General features: G+C 35.3%; 2 protein-coding genes across 2 annotated transcripts; both read right to left on the reverse strand.

Moving 5' to 3' along the window:
• Positions 1-8742: 8742 nt before the first annotated feature.
• LOC134840292 (sterile alpha motif domain-containing protein 12-like) lies at positions 8743-11459 on the reverse strand. Its single transcript, XM_063856045.1, has 3 exons — positions 11325-11459; positions 10836-10970; positions 8743-9092 (listed from the first exon to the last, which is right to left on the reverse strand). The coding sequence occupies exons 1-3, from the start codon at positions 11433-11435 to the stop codon at positions 8964-8966; spliced, it is 375 nt and encodes a 124-aa protein (XP_063712115.1). The 5' UTR covers positions 11436-11459; the 3' UTR covers positions 8743-8963.
• Positions 11460-12026: 567 nt separating this feature from the next.
• LOC134839926 (glycosylphosphatidylinositol anchor attachment 1 protein-like) lies at positions 12027-14072 on the reverse strand. The gene has a single exon (XM_063855554.1). The coding sequence runs from the start codon at positions 14070-14072 to the stop codon at positions 12027-12029; it is 2046 nt and encodes a 681-aa protein (XP_063711624.1).
• Between the last annotated feature and the right edge of the window lie 492 nt (positions 14073-14564).

The following is a 14564-nucleotide window of genomic DNA, read 5'->3' on the forward strand; positions in this document are numbered from 1 at the left end:
AAACGATGTGAAAATGCAATTTCAAGCATTGATTTCTCAATCTGTCGATCTGATCATGAAATTTCAAAGTAAGTAGAAACTCTAAAACTCTCCTCAATTTCTCAACAGAGCAAGGAAATTGAGGTACACTTAAGCTATCTCTGGTGTAAAAAAATAAATAAACATACGTCTAAAAATACTTTTCAACTGAAGTGTTTTCAAAAAGTCTTAAAAATTATACATTTTTGATTCAATTGTGATTGAATTTCAAAACTCAATACCGGCACATTTTATTTTCATAAATTTTTAGTGGAGTTTTCAAAATCCATAACATTTCCCAAAAATACATTGACTAAATTAGCATCTGAACAACCAAGACTTTTGTCCGAAGAGCTTTGAATTGAACTAAATAAGTTTAAAAAAATAATTAAAAGAAATTAAATTATTTTGTTTTAATTTCTTAATTAAAAGAATTTACTATTTTTTCATATTTTTTGACTTATGCAGATAAATTTAGAAAAGCAAGTTGTGTAGTTAGGGTCGAAGGAACTTGATTAAACAAAATTTCAGTTTGTAGTTCTAAAGATTCATTTAGTTCGTTTTTTAAAAAATATATTTTTAATCATGATTTTGAATTTTGATCTAGTGTAACATACTTTAGGTTGATGTAAATTATACATATGAACAAATATGTGTGTATTGTATTTATTGTATATATTGTTTCTTTAAATTTAAAATTTTGTATAAAGGCTTTATTTGGCTGCAAAAAGGTCTGGTAAAACCTTTTAAATAAATAATAATAAATTTATTGGCCCACTATTACCAATAAATTAACGAGATTCACTAGAAAACAAAATTACTGAAAAAAAAACTAAAGTCAAAACATGCAAACAAAAAGTAGGGACGATTGTTGTTTTCTAGGCGAAATAAAGGATTTGAGCAATCTTTTTTTAAAATCAATCTGAAATTTTTAATCTTTAAATCTAATTGTAAAAATCCGGAAACAAAAATGATAGAAGTTATGTCCAAAACAGTTTTTGTAGATCAAAATAAGAACTTTTGAAAATAGTTTGGCTTTCAGTTTCCCAAATATTCAATTATATTCCCAAAAATTCAGTTTCTCAAATATTTACAACTATTCAGCAACTGGTAACTTTTTTAACCAAAATCTTGGGAATTATTTTTGACATGCATACATTTTACCCCCTAAAACAAAATTTTAATCAAGCGAACTAAAACGCAACGTCGCGATTACACTTTTAGCCGGAAACTTTGCAATACAGGAGCTTACATACAAAAAGTGGGTCCTTACCACAGAGCTTCACAAAAGTGTTCACAGGGTGTTTCTTGGGTCTAAATAGGAGATAAGTAATATATAATAGGGATAATAATCTATTAATAGTCGTCAATGAATAGTACTATACCCTCCTTTGCACCAAAATATCCGAATTAAGACCCTTAACTCGGAAATTTGTAATCGATGGAGGGTACAATCGGACCGCGCCAATCGTGCCCCCCACCACTTAAGTTTTAATGAAACAGTACCCGAACGATACTAAAATTGCTTCAACGATACCCAACAGTCGTTGCGGATGTTGTCCTTGATGTCCCTGTTGAGTGTGGAACACGCTGATCAGCTTGCCACTCTACCCTCCGGCCATCGGCAAAATCACCATTAACGTGCTTAAACACTCAAATTACACTCGAGGGAGGGTATCCAACCCTTCACCAAAACACACAATCTTTCTATCAGAAACGATATAAATCAATCTGAAACAACAACAAATAGGAAGGTCAGATCACATCTCGTCCGGAAATAACATATAAACTGTCACTTTATGTTTTTTACTGTTTTTGGTCTTTTTTGGATTTTTTACTGTTTTTTGTACTTTTTTGTTTTTAAATAATTATGTTTTTGGCTTTTTCTTGGTTATACACTGTTTTTGTTTGGTTTTACGCTTTCTCTTTAGTTGTTTTTGGTCCCGGGACCTCGGGACAAGCGGGTTCATGACTTCCCACCTAACCCTCCGGCCCCCGGAATTTTCGGTGTTAACTAAGTTAAAAAGCTAAATTGTACTAGACGGAGGGTACGCACCTTCCCCCTAGTACAATAACGGTCATTAAGACCTCTAACTCGGGCATACGCCCGGAGCGGAGGGTTCGTCGCTGAAACGCTTGCTGATCATGATGGTTTCATGCCTTTAACAGGCCCACCCAGGAGCGCCATAAAAACGTCTATGTAACATTCGCCCAAATATCACACAGTGACGGAGCGTAGAAAAAGTACCTATTAACGACTGGCAGGCGTCAGTTACCTTAATTCTACTCGTTTTTCACCGTCTCGACCTTGCCAGTTGATTTTCTGGTCTGTCTAGGGCAAAGTAAAAAGTTACCATTTTTAGGCCATCAGTCAAACGACTTTTGATCAGCTTTCGTTTGCATGCGAACACAACCACATAGCTGAATCTCGGATCCTCAGACTACGTGATTGTCATTAAAAACACGGCTCGAACAACCTATTTTTACATGTTTTTGTGTGACGGTTCTATATTAAATCTATTGGAGATGGATTGACCCTTTCCTTTTTCTATCTACTCATGCTCTGAAATATTAAATAATAACGGTGTTAATTAAGATCTAGGACATTACAGCAGCTGTTATAGTCAGTTTTCACAGTCCCTTCACATATAACAGTCTCTGGGGGACCAAGCCTCCGCTCCCGTGATTTTCTTGAGATAACAATCTTATCTCCTATATTTCGTGTCCCGGGAGGGTTCCGTGGTATTTCTCTTCCCCCCACTGAAGCCTCCGTCTCCACAAATATCTGTCGCTAAGGTCCTTATCGTGTGTTTTTGCCACGATAAGAGGCTCCGTGTTTTTCTGTCTCTGATACAACTGTTCTTCACAATCTCTATCGTGGTTCTGATTTTCGTCTTTTTTATTCAAAATGGCCGTCTTTTTTCTATTTCTCAGAAATGTTCTTCTTCCAATCGAAATTTTAAAAATAAAAATTCTAGAACATTCTGACCCTCCGTCGCAACACTTTTTTGTTCATAAGGCCTTTAGTCACTTTTTTTTCTGTCGCGGGAAGGTTATGCTGTGTCATCTGGCAGAATGGCACAGAGCCTCACTTAAAGACCCGCTCCTGGCTACCGTACACTTCTGGTACTATTTTACGTCAAGCTTTTTAGGTTGACTGCCAGACACCTAACAATTTTTTCTAAAGCCACTTCTGATCCAATACACACTAAATGGTTCTGAGCACTCGAGCAGCGCATCGAAAAAGATGGTTTTTATCAAAACCTATGAAAATTGTACTAACACGTTATTAAATCATGAAACACGTTATTTTAACTTGTTTTTCTTGTAGAAGACTGCGATATAGAAAATTTTGGCAAAAAGTTTTTATATAAGTGTTTTGGAAATTTTTATTTTCAAAAATTTTAGAGAAGTTTTTAAAATCTATAGCGTTTGTTTTCCAAAAAGACGTCGACTAAAATAAAATCTGAACAACCATGAGTTTTGTTCTAAATGAGCTTTGAAAAGAAAAAAGATAGCTAAAGAGGTAACAAAAACTTAAATCAAAACAACTTAAGAAAATGCGTAATAATTTTTGACTTGGGAAGATAACTTTTTAGTATGGTAGTTCTAAATATTCGACTAGTTCAATATTTTTGAATTTGTTTAATCATGATTTGGAAATTTAGCTCCAGTTTTACATACTTATTTAAAACAAGCCAAAAAAACTTTTGTTCAAAATAGGCCAAAAACGACGTTTTAGGGCCCTGTTTAAAGATAGAGGAATTTCTGGAAGGCTGTTTCAGATCGCGCAAGAAAAGTTTGACGCTGAAACTGTTCACAGAAAAGAGCAACTTAATTGAAAAAGTGCCTCGTAATTTAACACAACCTGGCGTCGTGTAAACACTCGGTGACTTGACTTCATGACATTTATATTTTCTATTCTTCAGGGAACCGGGCCAAGAATGCATTACAATGAGCTCTGCAACTGGCTTTCTTTTCAATCGCCACTGTGCATACACTTACAAGTACGTCTGTCTCGTCAACTAGTCCTCTCCAAGCTCAAGGAAATGCCTTTGGGGCCAGAAGGAAATACAAAAACAAAAGTCTACGGAAGCTCTACTCAAGTCGTTCCTTTTTGAACATTTTTGAAATTTATTGAAAATTTTCATGGAAATTTCCGATCCAAACACTTGCCGACCAGCAATTTTGCGCGTGTAATAATTTTTGAATTTGTGTCATAGTGACTAAGCAACGTCTTAACTACAGGTGGCTTCTAAGATTTCTCAACCGACCAAATGCAGTTTGAATTGAGACCAGTGATTTTTTGATACTGATTAACTGCTGCTAGCCATCAGGATAAAATTAGAATCGATACGAGAAAGCACTAATTTTCATTGCAGACTTTAGGGAATTCAACAGTCGCCATTCTCGAAAGTCCGGACCCCTCGCCATCCAAAATTCCAAAGTGTCCTCAGTTTGGTACTTTTTATTGGCAATCTTGGTCAAACAAACCTGAATTTTTTACAAAAGCGAAATCGGCCCATTTTAACACGGCCCATTTTAATTTTCCCCATAAACAATCGTCTTGCAATAATCCCCACAAACAATCGTGTTGCAATAATTTGCCTGTGGTGCTAAGATTTCTCATTTAAATGCATTACTTTAGGCTTTTCATTGAGTCTTTTTTGACGTTTCCAAAAAAAAAATTAATTTTTATATAAAAAAAACCAATGAATAGTTTAAAAACTCAACACACCCCTCCACAGAACCCTAACCGCATAATAAAATATCCGCATAATGATTTGTATACAAAAGTGTAATCATTTTACTCGTTTACCTATTGTAGTTAGCTGTTTTCGCGGTTGTTGCCATTGATTTTGGTAATCTATTTGTAAGAAATATAAGTTTCGGTTTGAGTGATTTTAAAAAAAAACGTTTCACCTTGAGATGATGTTTTTGCTTTGTTTATTTTTTATTGCATGAAAGTGTTCAACCATCAACGGGTTTTAAGTTGTTCCCAACATTCTGTCCTAAATTACTCTTTCAATTCATTCAAATATTTGAATTTTGACCGCGTGCATAACTTTCGGACATTCGGTGCTTCGGCATTGAAACACTTTACAGGTTCGATATTTTTATAAACTCTCGCCGGAAAGATGTTGCAGATCAATTTCCCGCCTCAATTTAGCGTTTAAATAATTTTAGCCACGCGATAATTGATCGAACAAACATTAGACAGACGACCGTTGCGCCGAGTAAAAATGATGAAGTGAGAAGCTGAGCAAAAAAAAATTTGAAACTCGCAATTAATAAGTCACCTTCAGCGTGAAAGTATAATTTTCTGATCAAAAAAATACCGCAATATCAATCTATTATGCCGATTTAACATATGCCGAAATTGAAAAACGAAATTTTACAAAACTGAGTAGAAAAATGCTACAAACAAGACTTGAAAAAAAATAATAAGTTTAAAATGGAAGGGGAAACAAAATTTCAAATATTATCAAAATATCACTGGCCTAAATATTATCACTAGCCTTCCAACTGACTCCAGGAAGTGAGATTTAGTCGAGGCCTGCAGGGTTTGATCTGTGAACAAAGCAGGGAGAAAAAAATCTAGTACCCGCCTGCAGTACATTTGCTCGCTCTAGTGCAGACAAGTAACAAAAGAAATAGAAATGAGATCATGCATCCAAATTTGAAGATTTTAATTAATCGATTTTTATTTATATTTGAAACAAAAAAAGACATATGTGGAGAATGCGTTAAAATAAACGCAACATTCCAATGTTATATTTATTGCAAAGACAATGAATAATTTTCATCCCTCAAGCTTGCTAAAAACGAAAAAAATATATATGCCAGGAGGCGCAAAAATGGTAAATTTAATTGCAAATGTGAAGAATACGATGAAAAATGTGCAATTAGCACCGAAAATTTCGTGTTATTTTTTGTACTTGTTTTGATGGCACAAATTCTTAGAGAGTAAATTAAACTAGGCATAACTAAGTAAATTTTTCTTCGAGAAACGGATGACAAAGTTGAAGAAAATCGTTTATTCAAGTTTTTCAAATTTTCTTTGCACATCTATTTTTTTAAAAAAATTTTAAAACCTTTTACTACCAAAGGAGGGCTATACGGAGCATCAGACTTGTTAACGGGCCGCCATAATTGAGGCCCGGCCCGGCCCGAAATAATTCAAGTCGAGCCCGTTCGCGGCCCGATAAACAGGGAATTTATTAAATATCGGCCCGTTGGTGCTTTTTTGCGGCCCGTATGCTGCTTTTTTGGTAAAAAACAAATTTGTTTCAAAAGAATTTTAATTAATTGTTTTACTTATTTATAAAGACCTTTTTTAAAAGCCATGGAAACCATTTCAATTGCCTCAACGGTTGTAGGCGAAAGTTTTGCCCGTCTTTCGGATACCGTCAGAACGCAATCAGAGTTAATTGGTTAGTCAATAAAAGTAAGGCCCGTTGGGGCCCGTTGACAAAAGTGAAAACCTCGGCCCGGCCCGGCCCGTTGACAAGTATGCGAAGCATAGATCAAAATCAGTGTTCTGGGAGTAGAACTAATTTTTTCAAATCTTTACACTTTTTTAAACACCTGCTTTGCTTTACTCGCTTGGAAATGTACTAAAAACGCAATAAGTGGTTTTTCTAGAAAGAAAAATTTGTGGACATTTTTAATGCAGTTTGAGTCAGGACCTTTTTATGACATTTATAAATAATTTTGTTCAAGTTGCAATTTAATTATTCTCAAATAGTTGTGGCAACGACACTTCGATGGATTATAACCTTTGGGCTATGCCAATATCAGATATTAAGTTTAATAATTTGAGTCGCATATGGAATTATTGAGACCAATTAGGTGGCCTAAATTCAATGTTGAACTGATTTTAAAGGAGTGTTAACTCACCTTTAAGCTTTCAGAATCAAAGATGACTCGTCAAGACTCGCTTTAAAATCCCAAAATTATGGCAGCATTGGCCATTAGATGACCCCGAATTTGTTCGAAAGTAAAATATACTTATTCTATAAAGTTTTAACCGGGGGATTCTGTCGAAAACCATTTTTAGATTACCGCAACTGTTTGAATTCAAAAAGACATCACAAACAGCTATCATTCGTTAGCGCAAGAACGATATTTCTTTAAAGCGGCACAACCTTTTTCTAGGAGTGAAACTTCGAAGAAACGCGAAAAAATAAATACAACTGATGTTCAATCGACTATCCTTGTTTCCTCAACAAGCTGTTTAGAAAATTAAAAAACAAAAATAACAAAAATCAAAAAAGTAAAGAAAAGTTCCTCTTTTTCAAATTGTGTTTTTTTTTGGTCATGGAAAATGAGAGGTTCTAGACAACAATCTAAAATTTAGGCATAATCGACATTTAAGGTACAAAAAGTCAATTTCGACAAGTTTTCTTCAAAAAATTGAAAAAATTCAAATTTTTTTAAATTTGTTAAATAATTTTCTAATCCAAAAATTTCCGAAAACTCATTTTACCGGAGTGTAACTACGTTTCACGGCAAGTGGAAAAAAACTTTATCGCCAAGAAAGGAGTGATTAAAATAAAGTAAACTTTGTTCAGAATGGAGTTTTTACGGCCGACTTCATAGTTTTTTTATGGTCTCTTCGCTCAAAAGTAGACAAAAAAGTTGATAATTTTTTTCGACTCTGAGAAAAAGCTTGAACACTTTTTCAATATCGTTCGAATCACAGCCACAAGGATTTTAATATGTTTAATAGGATATATTACACGACTTTATTTAATGACTATTTGTGGTTCCAAATTTTGCGAGAAAACCAAGAATAGCCGGTTGCAGTGCAAGTAGCAGAGAAAGATCCGACCACGATAATTTAGAAAAAATCAACAATTTTTTCAATATGTGACGTATAATTTGTGGTAGAGGTAATTCGTAAATAGTCCGAACGAAAACCTATATTACGTTAAGTGGATAGCAAAAGTAAATTAGGGATATGTGAAAAAAATTCCTCGATGGATAGAAAGTTTTAGAAATCAAAAACCTTTTTAAAATATTTGCACAAACTTTCTGGATGTTTTTAAAACAAAAACGCTGAAAAAGGCTCTAAAGAAATTTCAAAAACTAATTTTATCGAGTAAAACTAAAATTTTACGTCTGTCTTAACTTGAATTATAAGAGTTCGACTATTATAAGCAATTTAAGACCTGGCTCAAAATTACACTGAAACTCAAAATTATCCGATTGTCGTTCGAATCGCTACTGGAAAATTAATGATAGGATACTTCACTTGACTGATTGCGATGATTATATGTGGTACATGATTTTCCATGGAAAACAAAAACTAAAGCACACCCGAAGACAAGTTTTGCTCCGAAGACAAAAATTTGCGTGCGGCCCAATAAATTTGGTCAAAATAATATAGTAATTTATAATATTGGACTATAGTGTAGTTTTCGTGACCCTCACACTTTTAATTTTCGATAGTGGAGTTTGCCTTCCTTTCAACAAAAGAAATGAAGTGTTATTAGAGATAAACCAAAAGTCAACCGCGAAAAATAAAAATTGAGAAAGAACGAATTTTAATACTTTTCCTGAAAAAAAAATCATCACGACCTATATAAGAGTCTTGAAGTCTTCTCTACGTTCAATGGCTCTAAAATTATTCTGCTTTACTGAAGTCATTCCATAAAACTGAACGTTAGATTTAATTACTAAAATTAATTGCTTAAATTTCAAAATATAAATTTTCGAGAGAATAAAATCAAATGTCAAATGCATTTACCCTGTACATATCTTTGAAATAGTTGGTTCGCTCAGAATAAGCATAATTTTTTCTGAATGAGTTTTTTCAACCAGTCAGTTTTCCAATCCTTTAGCCTTTCCTGGTTTGACGCCACAACTAATTCGTCAAACTTGGCACTATTTCGAGGCAATGTATTTCTGTTCAGTCTACAACCGCATGATCTTTCGTATCTTCACTTGTTTATCTTAGGAGACATGTTTTCCTTTTCCTGCACTGTTGACATGACCCTCTGCAGGTCAAATATCTCCTGTTTGATCTTTAGTCTATAAATCTGGTGCATCAATTGACTCCGCTCCGATTCCTGCAACCAACGGCCACAATTAATCATATACAGTTGTTCGATAAAATCAATGATGTAAATGGTTTAAGCTCCTATCATGATGCGCATTTTAATAATATCTACATGACGGCAAACGAAACTCCCCGTGGTTGATACTTGATGCTATCGGGTGACTTTTTGCAGCACAAAAAACGGATCTCTTTAACGCAAGTAAACAGAAATAAAAACAAATAAAAACAGGCTCTTTGAATTTTCAGAACAATTTATGATTGACACTTTTTTGATAAAACTAACCAAACTCGAGAAAACTGGATCAATAGGTTAAAAGTATGTTTCGCTGGGAAATCTGATAATTAAATTCCATTTTCGAAATTAGAAGTCCTGGCCTTTACACTTTCGCTGTTAGATAGTGGAGTTTGCCTTCCTTTTAACAAAAATGAACTGAACTTATAAAAAGATATCAAAAGTCAAACCGCGAAAAAGAAATTATCACGACCTATATCATGTTCAAATTCGCTTTAAGGGTCACACTGTGGACAATTAAAAAAGTAGCACAGAATGTTCCGACCATAGTCTCAAAAATACGAAAAAAGTTTTTTTTTCAAATTAGTGTCGTTTCTTTCTGCGTGGTGTGAAAAAAGGATCGGAACAAAAATTAGAACTTACAGTCATAGTAAAACAGTCATAATAAAACAGGCAAACTGAAAAATCAGTTTCTGTAGAAAAATAACTAGAAAAACAAAAAAAAATGGTTGAATAGGGCGCTTAATACTCCATAAACTAACTTTACTTGAATAAAACTCAATTTTCAAGGCTTAAACTAAGCATAAATAAGCTAATGTAAGACAGCTCACTCGCTCGGAATTAGACGAAAAAATCTAAAATGTGGTTCGAATCACGACTAAAAGGGTGAAGGGCTTTAACTTCGTATATCAGTCTAACCATTCCAATGATTATTTGTGCTACCTAATTTTGCGTAGAAAACAAAAGTAAAAATAGAACACACCCGAATACAAAGTGCCTTCACATTTTTCAATTGGTCGGAACAACAAATAGGGCCCTGCATTTCTTTGAATATCACAAATATTTTATGAGTAAAACTTTTTTTTGATATATTGACCTTATTAGAGAAAACTGGATCAATAAGTGTTTTTTATTGCTGTGGAAACCTTAAAATATAAATCCAATTTCGAGAAAAAATTGAGACATTTTTCCACGCCATTTGCACATTGATAAATGGAGAGCGAAATTAGCCTTCGATTTATCAAAACATAGCCAACTGACAGCTGGAAAAGAGTAATGAACGCAAGGAAACTGAAACAAAACTGACTTGTTTTTTCAAAAACCTTAAACTAAAATAGATGGCCTTAAAGCTCTTTGACTTTGTGGAACGATTAACGATGGACACTTTTTTGTTGAAAATAACCCAATTTGAGAAAACTGGATCAATAGGCAAAACTTTTATTTCGCTGGAAAACCTGATAATTAATTTCCATTTTCGAAATAAGAAGTCGATCACGTTTTTCAAGACCTTTACACTTTGCTGTTCGATAGTGGATTTAGACTTTCTTTTAACAAAGGGAAAGAACTGAACTTAAAAAGAAACCACAATTCAAACTGCGAAAAATCAAAATTGAGCGTGAGACCTATATAAGAGTACTCACTATGCTCATTACTCTTAATAAATTTGGATGAAACTTAGAAAGAATAAAAAAAAAATGCGTTCATTAACACTTGACACGAGTACTGAAAAATGCTACTGACCAAGTCCACGCCCAGCTCCTTGAGTGTCTTGTCGTTGAGTCTGGTGAGAGCGGCCCCGTTGACGTCATGGGCGAGGAAGACCTCCGCGTACTTGTCCGCCAGCCGTGACTCATACCTCTTCAGCCACTTCACTACCTGAAGGGAGAGAACGAGGAAACAATTATTTCAAAAATTAACATGGCCTCGCATTAGTTTTTTCCCCCCAAGATAGACAGATTTATAAATGGTCATCACATAAAACATGGCATGACAAGGAAAACAAAAAAAAAACAAAATAATTCTGTAAATAAGAACAAGTAAAAACGCATAATAAGATCCCCTATAAAAGACTCTTAGAGGCGGCTAGGATCCCAACACAGCCAATGGGCGATTCTTCAGTTCTTCAAATGGTAGAATGTCATGTAACAAATAAATCCCCTTGATTGACCACTTCCAATTTGAGGACTGAAGGTTAGGCAAAAAGACGTCAAAGGAGTCCATTTAGCTTACCTCCTCAGAGCTCCACAGGGCCGCTGCTCTCATCCGAGCCAACTGGGCAGAAGAGGAGGCAGTTGAACTGGGCTCCACAGCGGAAGAAACGACACTTGATTCAGTCACCATTGGGCAGAGAGAAACAGTAACTTTATATCTGAAAAAAATATAGCCAGCTACAATGCAGTATCGAGCATCATTATCGTAACTATGAAAAACTCATATCAAACTATAAGTTAAACAGCTCACTTGCCCATCCCAAAGTTGTATTTTTGGTCTTTCAAGCCACATTGATAGAAAAATTGTCCAAAAACTCTGTTAAGAGAGAGTCACTTGAACGGTTCCATGCAAAGAATATATAGCGGTTATAAATCAGCCAAAACATTAGAATTTTTATGCAAGGGTATTTTTTGCATGTACGGTTGCAAAAAAGCAGACCTCCCGAGCCAAATTAAAACATACTTTGAAAAAACAATCATTTCAAAGAGAAATTTGCATCAATTTTCGGGAAAAAGTATATCCAAATCATTTGGGTAACTCATTCACGAAGAATCAGATTAATTCATTGTTTTTAACAATAACCTTATGGAAGCCAGCAGCTAATTGAAATAAATTTTACACTGCCAATTTGAAGTTTTGGAGTTTGATTTTGTTGTAGTTTAAAGCGCAGAAATTCACTTCAAGTAGAATTTCTATTCATTTAAGTTGGAGAACCGATATTCATTTTTCTTTGTCTATTTTGTCTTCATTCTCAATTTCTTGCACTTCAACTTCCTCGGTTTCAGGTTTCTGATGAATTTCATTCTCAGTTTCAGATTTCAGGTTATTTTCAATTTCAGACTCAGGTTTATTTAAGAGACAAGACTCCGTTTGGTCACTTTCAACTATAGGCAACCACAGCATAAACCAGTGTAGAAGCCATAGCGGTATAAACAAAGCCCACATTTGCCACAGCATGGCCGAGTTATGGACATAACTTTCATGTACCACCTTAGAAATGAGTCCTTTCACTTGCGAGTACCATACGTCCAAGTTTATCTCTTCACCAGGAAAACTGTAGCTAAATGAAACAACAGGCATCACTAAAACAATGGTAAGAGGCGATATGATTAAGCATATTAATTTTTGAATGCTTCGCATAAATTTGCATTTAGATGGAGCTGTCAAATTCATCAAAGGCACCGCTATAATTGCTATGAAATAAGTCAACGAAAAGTTGGCCACGCAATTACACCCTATTCCGATGATGCTCAAAAACATTGCAATTGATTTGTACACTTGACGTTGACTCATTGTTAATTTTTCTTGGCAATAAAGTGAAGGCATGTATAATGGTATAGTAACTATGGCTAAAAATGCCATCAGAAAAGTCAGCATCAAAATATCTGCGTTGTCGATACTTTCATCTAAGAGGTACTGCAGTTGGAACTCATTGAAATAAGGAACCGCGAAGTAAACAGCGCTTGGTAACAGAAACGCAGAAATCAGAATTCTGAAAACCGAAGTCACGTCCGGAATAATTCTCAAACTTGGAATATCCGGCTGCTCAAACACATGCAAAACTTCTAGCGATTTGTGCCACAGAGAAATTGCTACTATTGCACTAGAAAGCAGACAAATCACCAATGCTGGAATGTAAAGCCCAATTGATATGTAATTATTAGTACTTGGCATTATGTAATAAAAAAACGACTGGTGAAACCTTTCCAGCAGATTGTTAATTGACCTCACGGTTCCTTCGATAGTCCTCGCGATGTTGGCATAGCCCATGTTTGGGATTCTATTACGTCCAGAAGCCGCGAGAACAAAATCACTCTGGCACTTGATTGACAGAGCATCTATGTGATATGGCAAAAAGAGGGAGTGTCCTGAAACTGGGCGCCCAGAAGCTTGTTGCCACATGCCTAAGAGCGACGTTTTAACCATTCCTAGACAGTTCTGGAACAAATCCCTAGTGGGAGGATCTCTTCTTCCGTGAAGATACACGCTACCATCATTTGACCTTGTCAACTTATCCATAACGTTGAACAAGTCGAGATTGGGTAGTTGTCCATTCATTCCTTCGAGTATAAAGTTAAGCCCGTCGCAAGATGATTGGCTGATTTCAATACTCAGAGCCGCTTGAATACTACCTCCTCTAGTTTCAAGCCTTGAGCCCTTAATGGCACCCGACTCCGGGTGCCCGTGATACGCCTGCAGCCAGGCTTGCAGTCCATTTAGCTTCGAATCCGAAAACACGAAAATCAAATCTTTGCCCCAATAAATTTGGTTTCTAAAATGCTGAGCTAACGCCAACATTAGAGGAATACTTTTGTAGACAGTATTTATGTCATAAGGAATAGCGAATACTATACTTTCTGTGCTACTGTGTCTAGGAGCTCGCATGATCCCATAAACATTTCGACCTGTTTTCGGCTGCTTCATAAATGGGTGGAAAACAGTGAAATTTTGCACATAAGCTTCAATATCCGTTTCAACTAATTTATCAACAATCCAATCGTGAGGCATTTGTCGTTTAGCCGAGGCAAGTTCGCGCATTTCCCTTTCCAGTTTAGCAGCCGTATGTTCGCTATTGAACGTCAGTTCAACTTGATTAGCTAGCAGCGCATTTTCCGAAAAGTAAGTTCTCTCGCGCAACATCGGATGAAAAAGGGCGAGGAAGGCGACAAAGTTTAGAATGTAGAGAAGAACTGCGACCAAGTTGCCATACTTAGTAGCCAGCTCAACCAGCGAGCTTCTCCTATCCGGGTCAGACAAAATTCCCATCTTCAAAGACTCATTTCAAACAGGTCTGAAAGGAAACTATAACTAAACCCGACTTCATAGCTTCAATTCTAACTAGAGGGGATAACTCAAGCAACTATTCTTTTGCGGTTCAGTATATGATCGGGACGTCTACTTTATGCATAGAGCACTCATGAAGCAAAAAGCCTATTTGAGCTTCGATTATCTTTCTGATAAATTTAATAACTCACCTTCACATCAACCGCTAAAATACTGATGAGCCAAAATTACCATTTCCTCGATTAGAATCAAGTCTTATTATAACTTATACACACTCAACCAATTATCGAGCATATACTTGTTATCGGATAAAAAAATGAAACTAACAACTATCAATTAGAAACTAACCCAACTTACAAATTCAACATAATTACAAAACAAATTATTCAACGGCCACCATTTTCAATAAATGTCAAGAAACAAAACGCGCATAACAATTCTTAAAACATTTTAAACCAGTGAAACGATATATTT

The sequence above is a fragment of the Symsagittifera roscoffensis genome, chromosome 2 (genome assembly GCF_963678635.1).
Source record: "Symsagittifera roscoffensis chromosome 2, txSymRosc1.1, whole genome shotgun sequence".
Lineage (NCBI taxonomy): Eukaryota > Metazoa > Xenacoelomorpha > Acoela > Convolutidae > Symsagittifera > Symsagittifera roscoffensis.

Coding starts and splice junctions, on each gene's coding strand:
- LOC134840292 (XM_063856045.1), bottom strand. CDS start 11,435: ATGGTGACTGAATCAAGTGTCGTTTCTTCCGCTGTGGAGCCCAGTTCA. Junction 10,971..11,324: donor CCCTGTGGAGCTCTGAGGAG/GTAAGCTAAATG, acceptor CTCTCCCTTCAG/GTAGTGAAGTGGCTGAAGAG. Junction 9,093..10,835: donor AGGAGCTGGGCGTGGACTTG/GTCAGTAGCATT, acceptor CGTTGGTTGCAG/GAATCGGAGCGGAGTCAATT.
- LOC134839926 (XM_063855554.1), bottom strand. CDS start 14,072: ATGGGAATTTTGTCTGACCCGGATAGGAGAAGCTCGCTGGTTGAGCTG.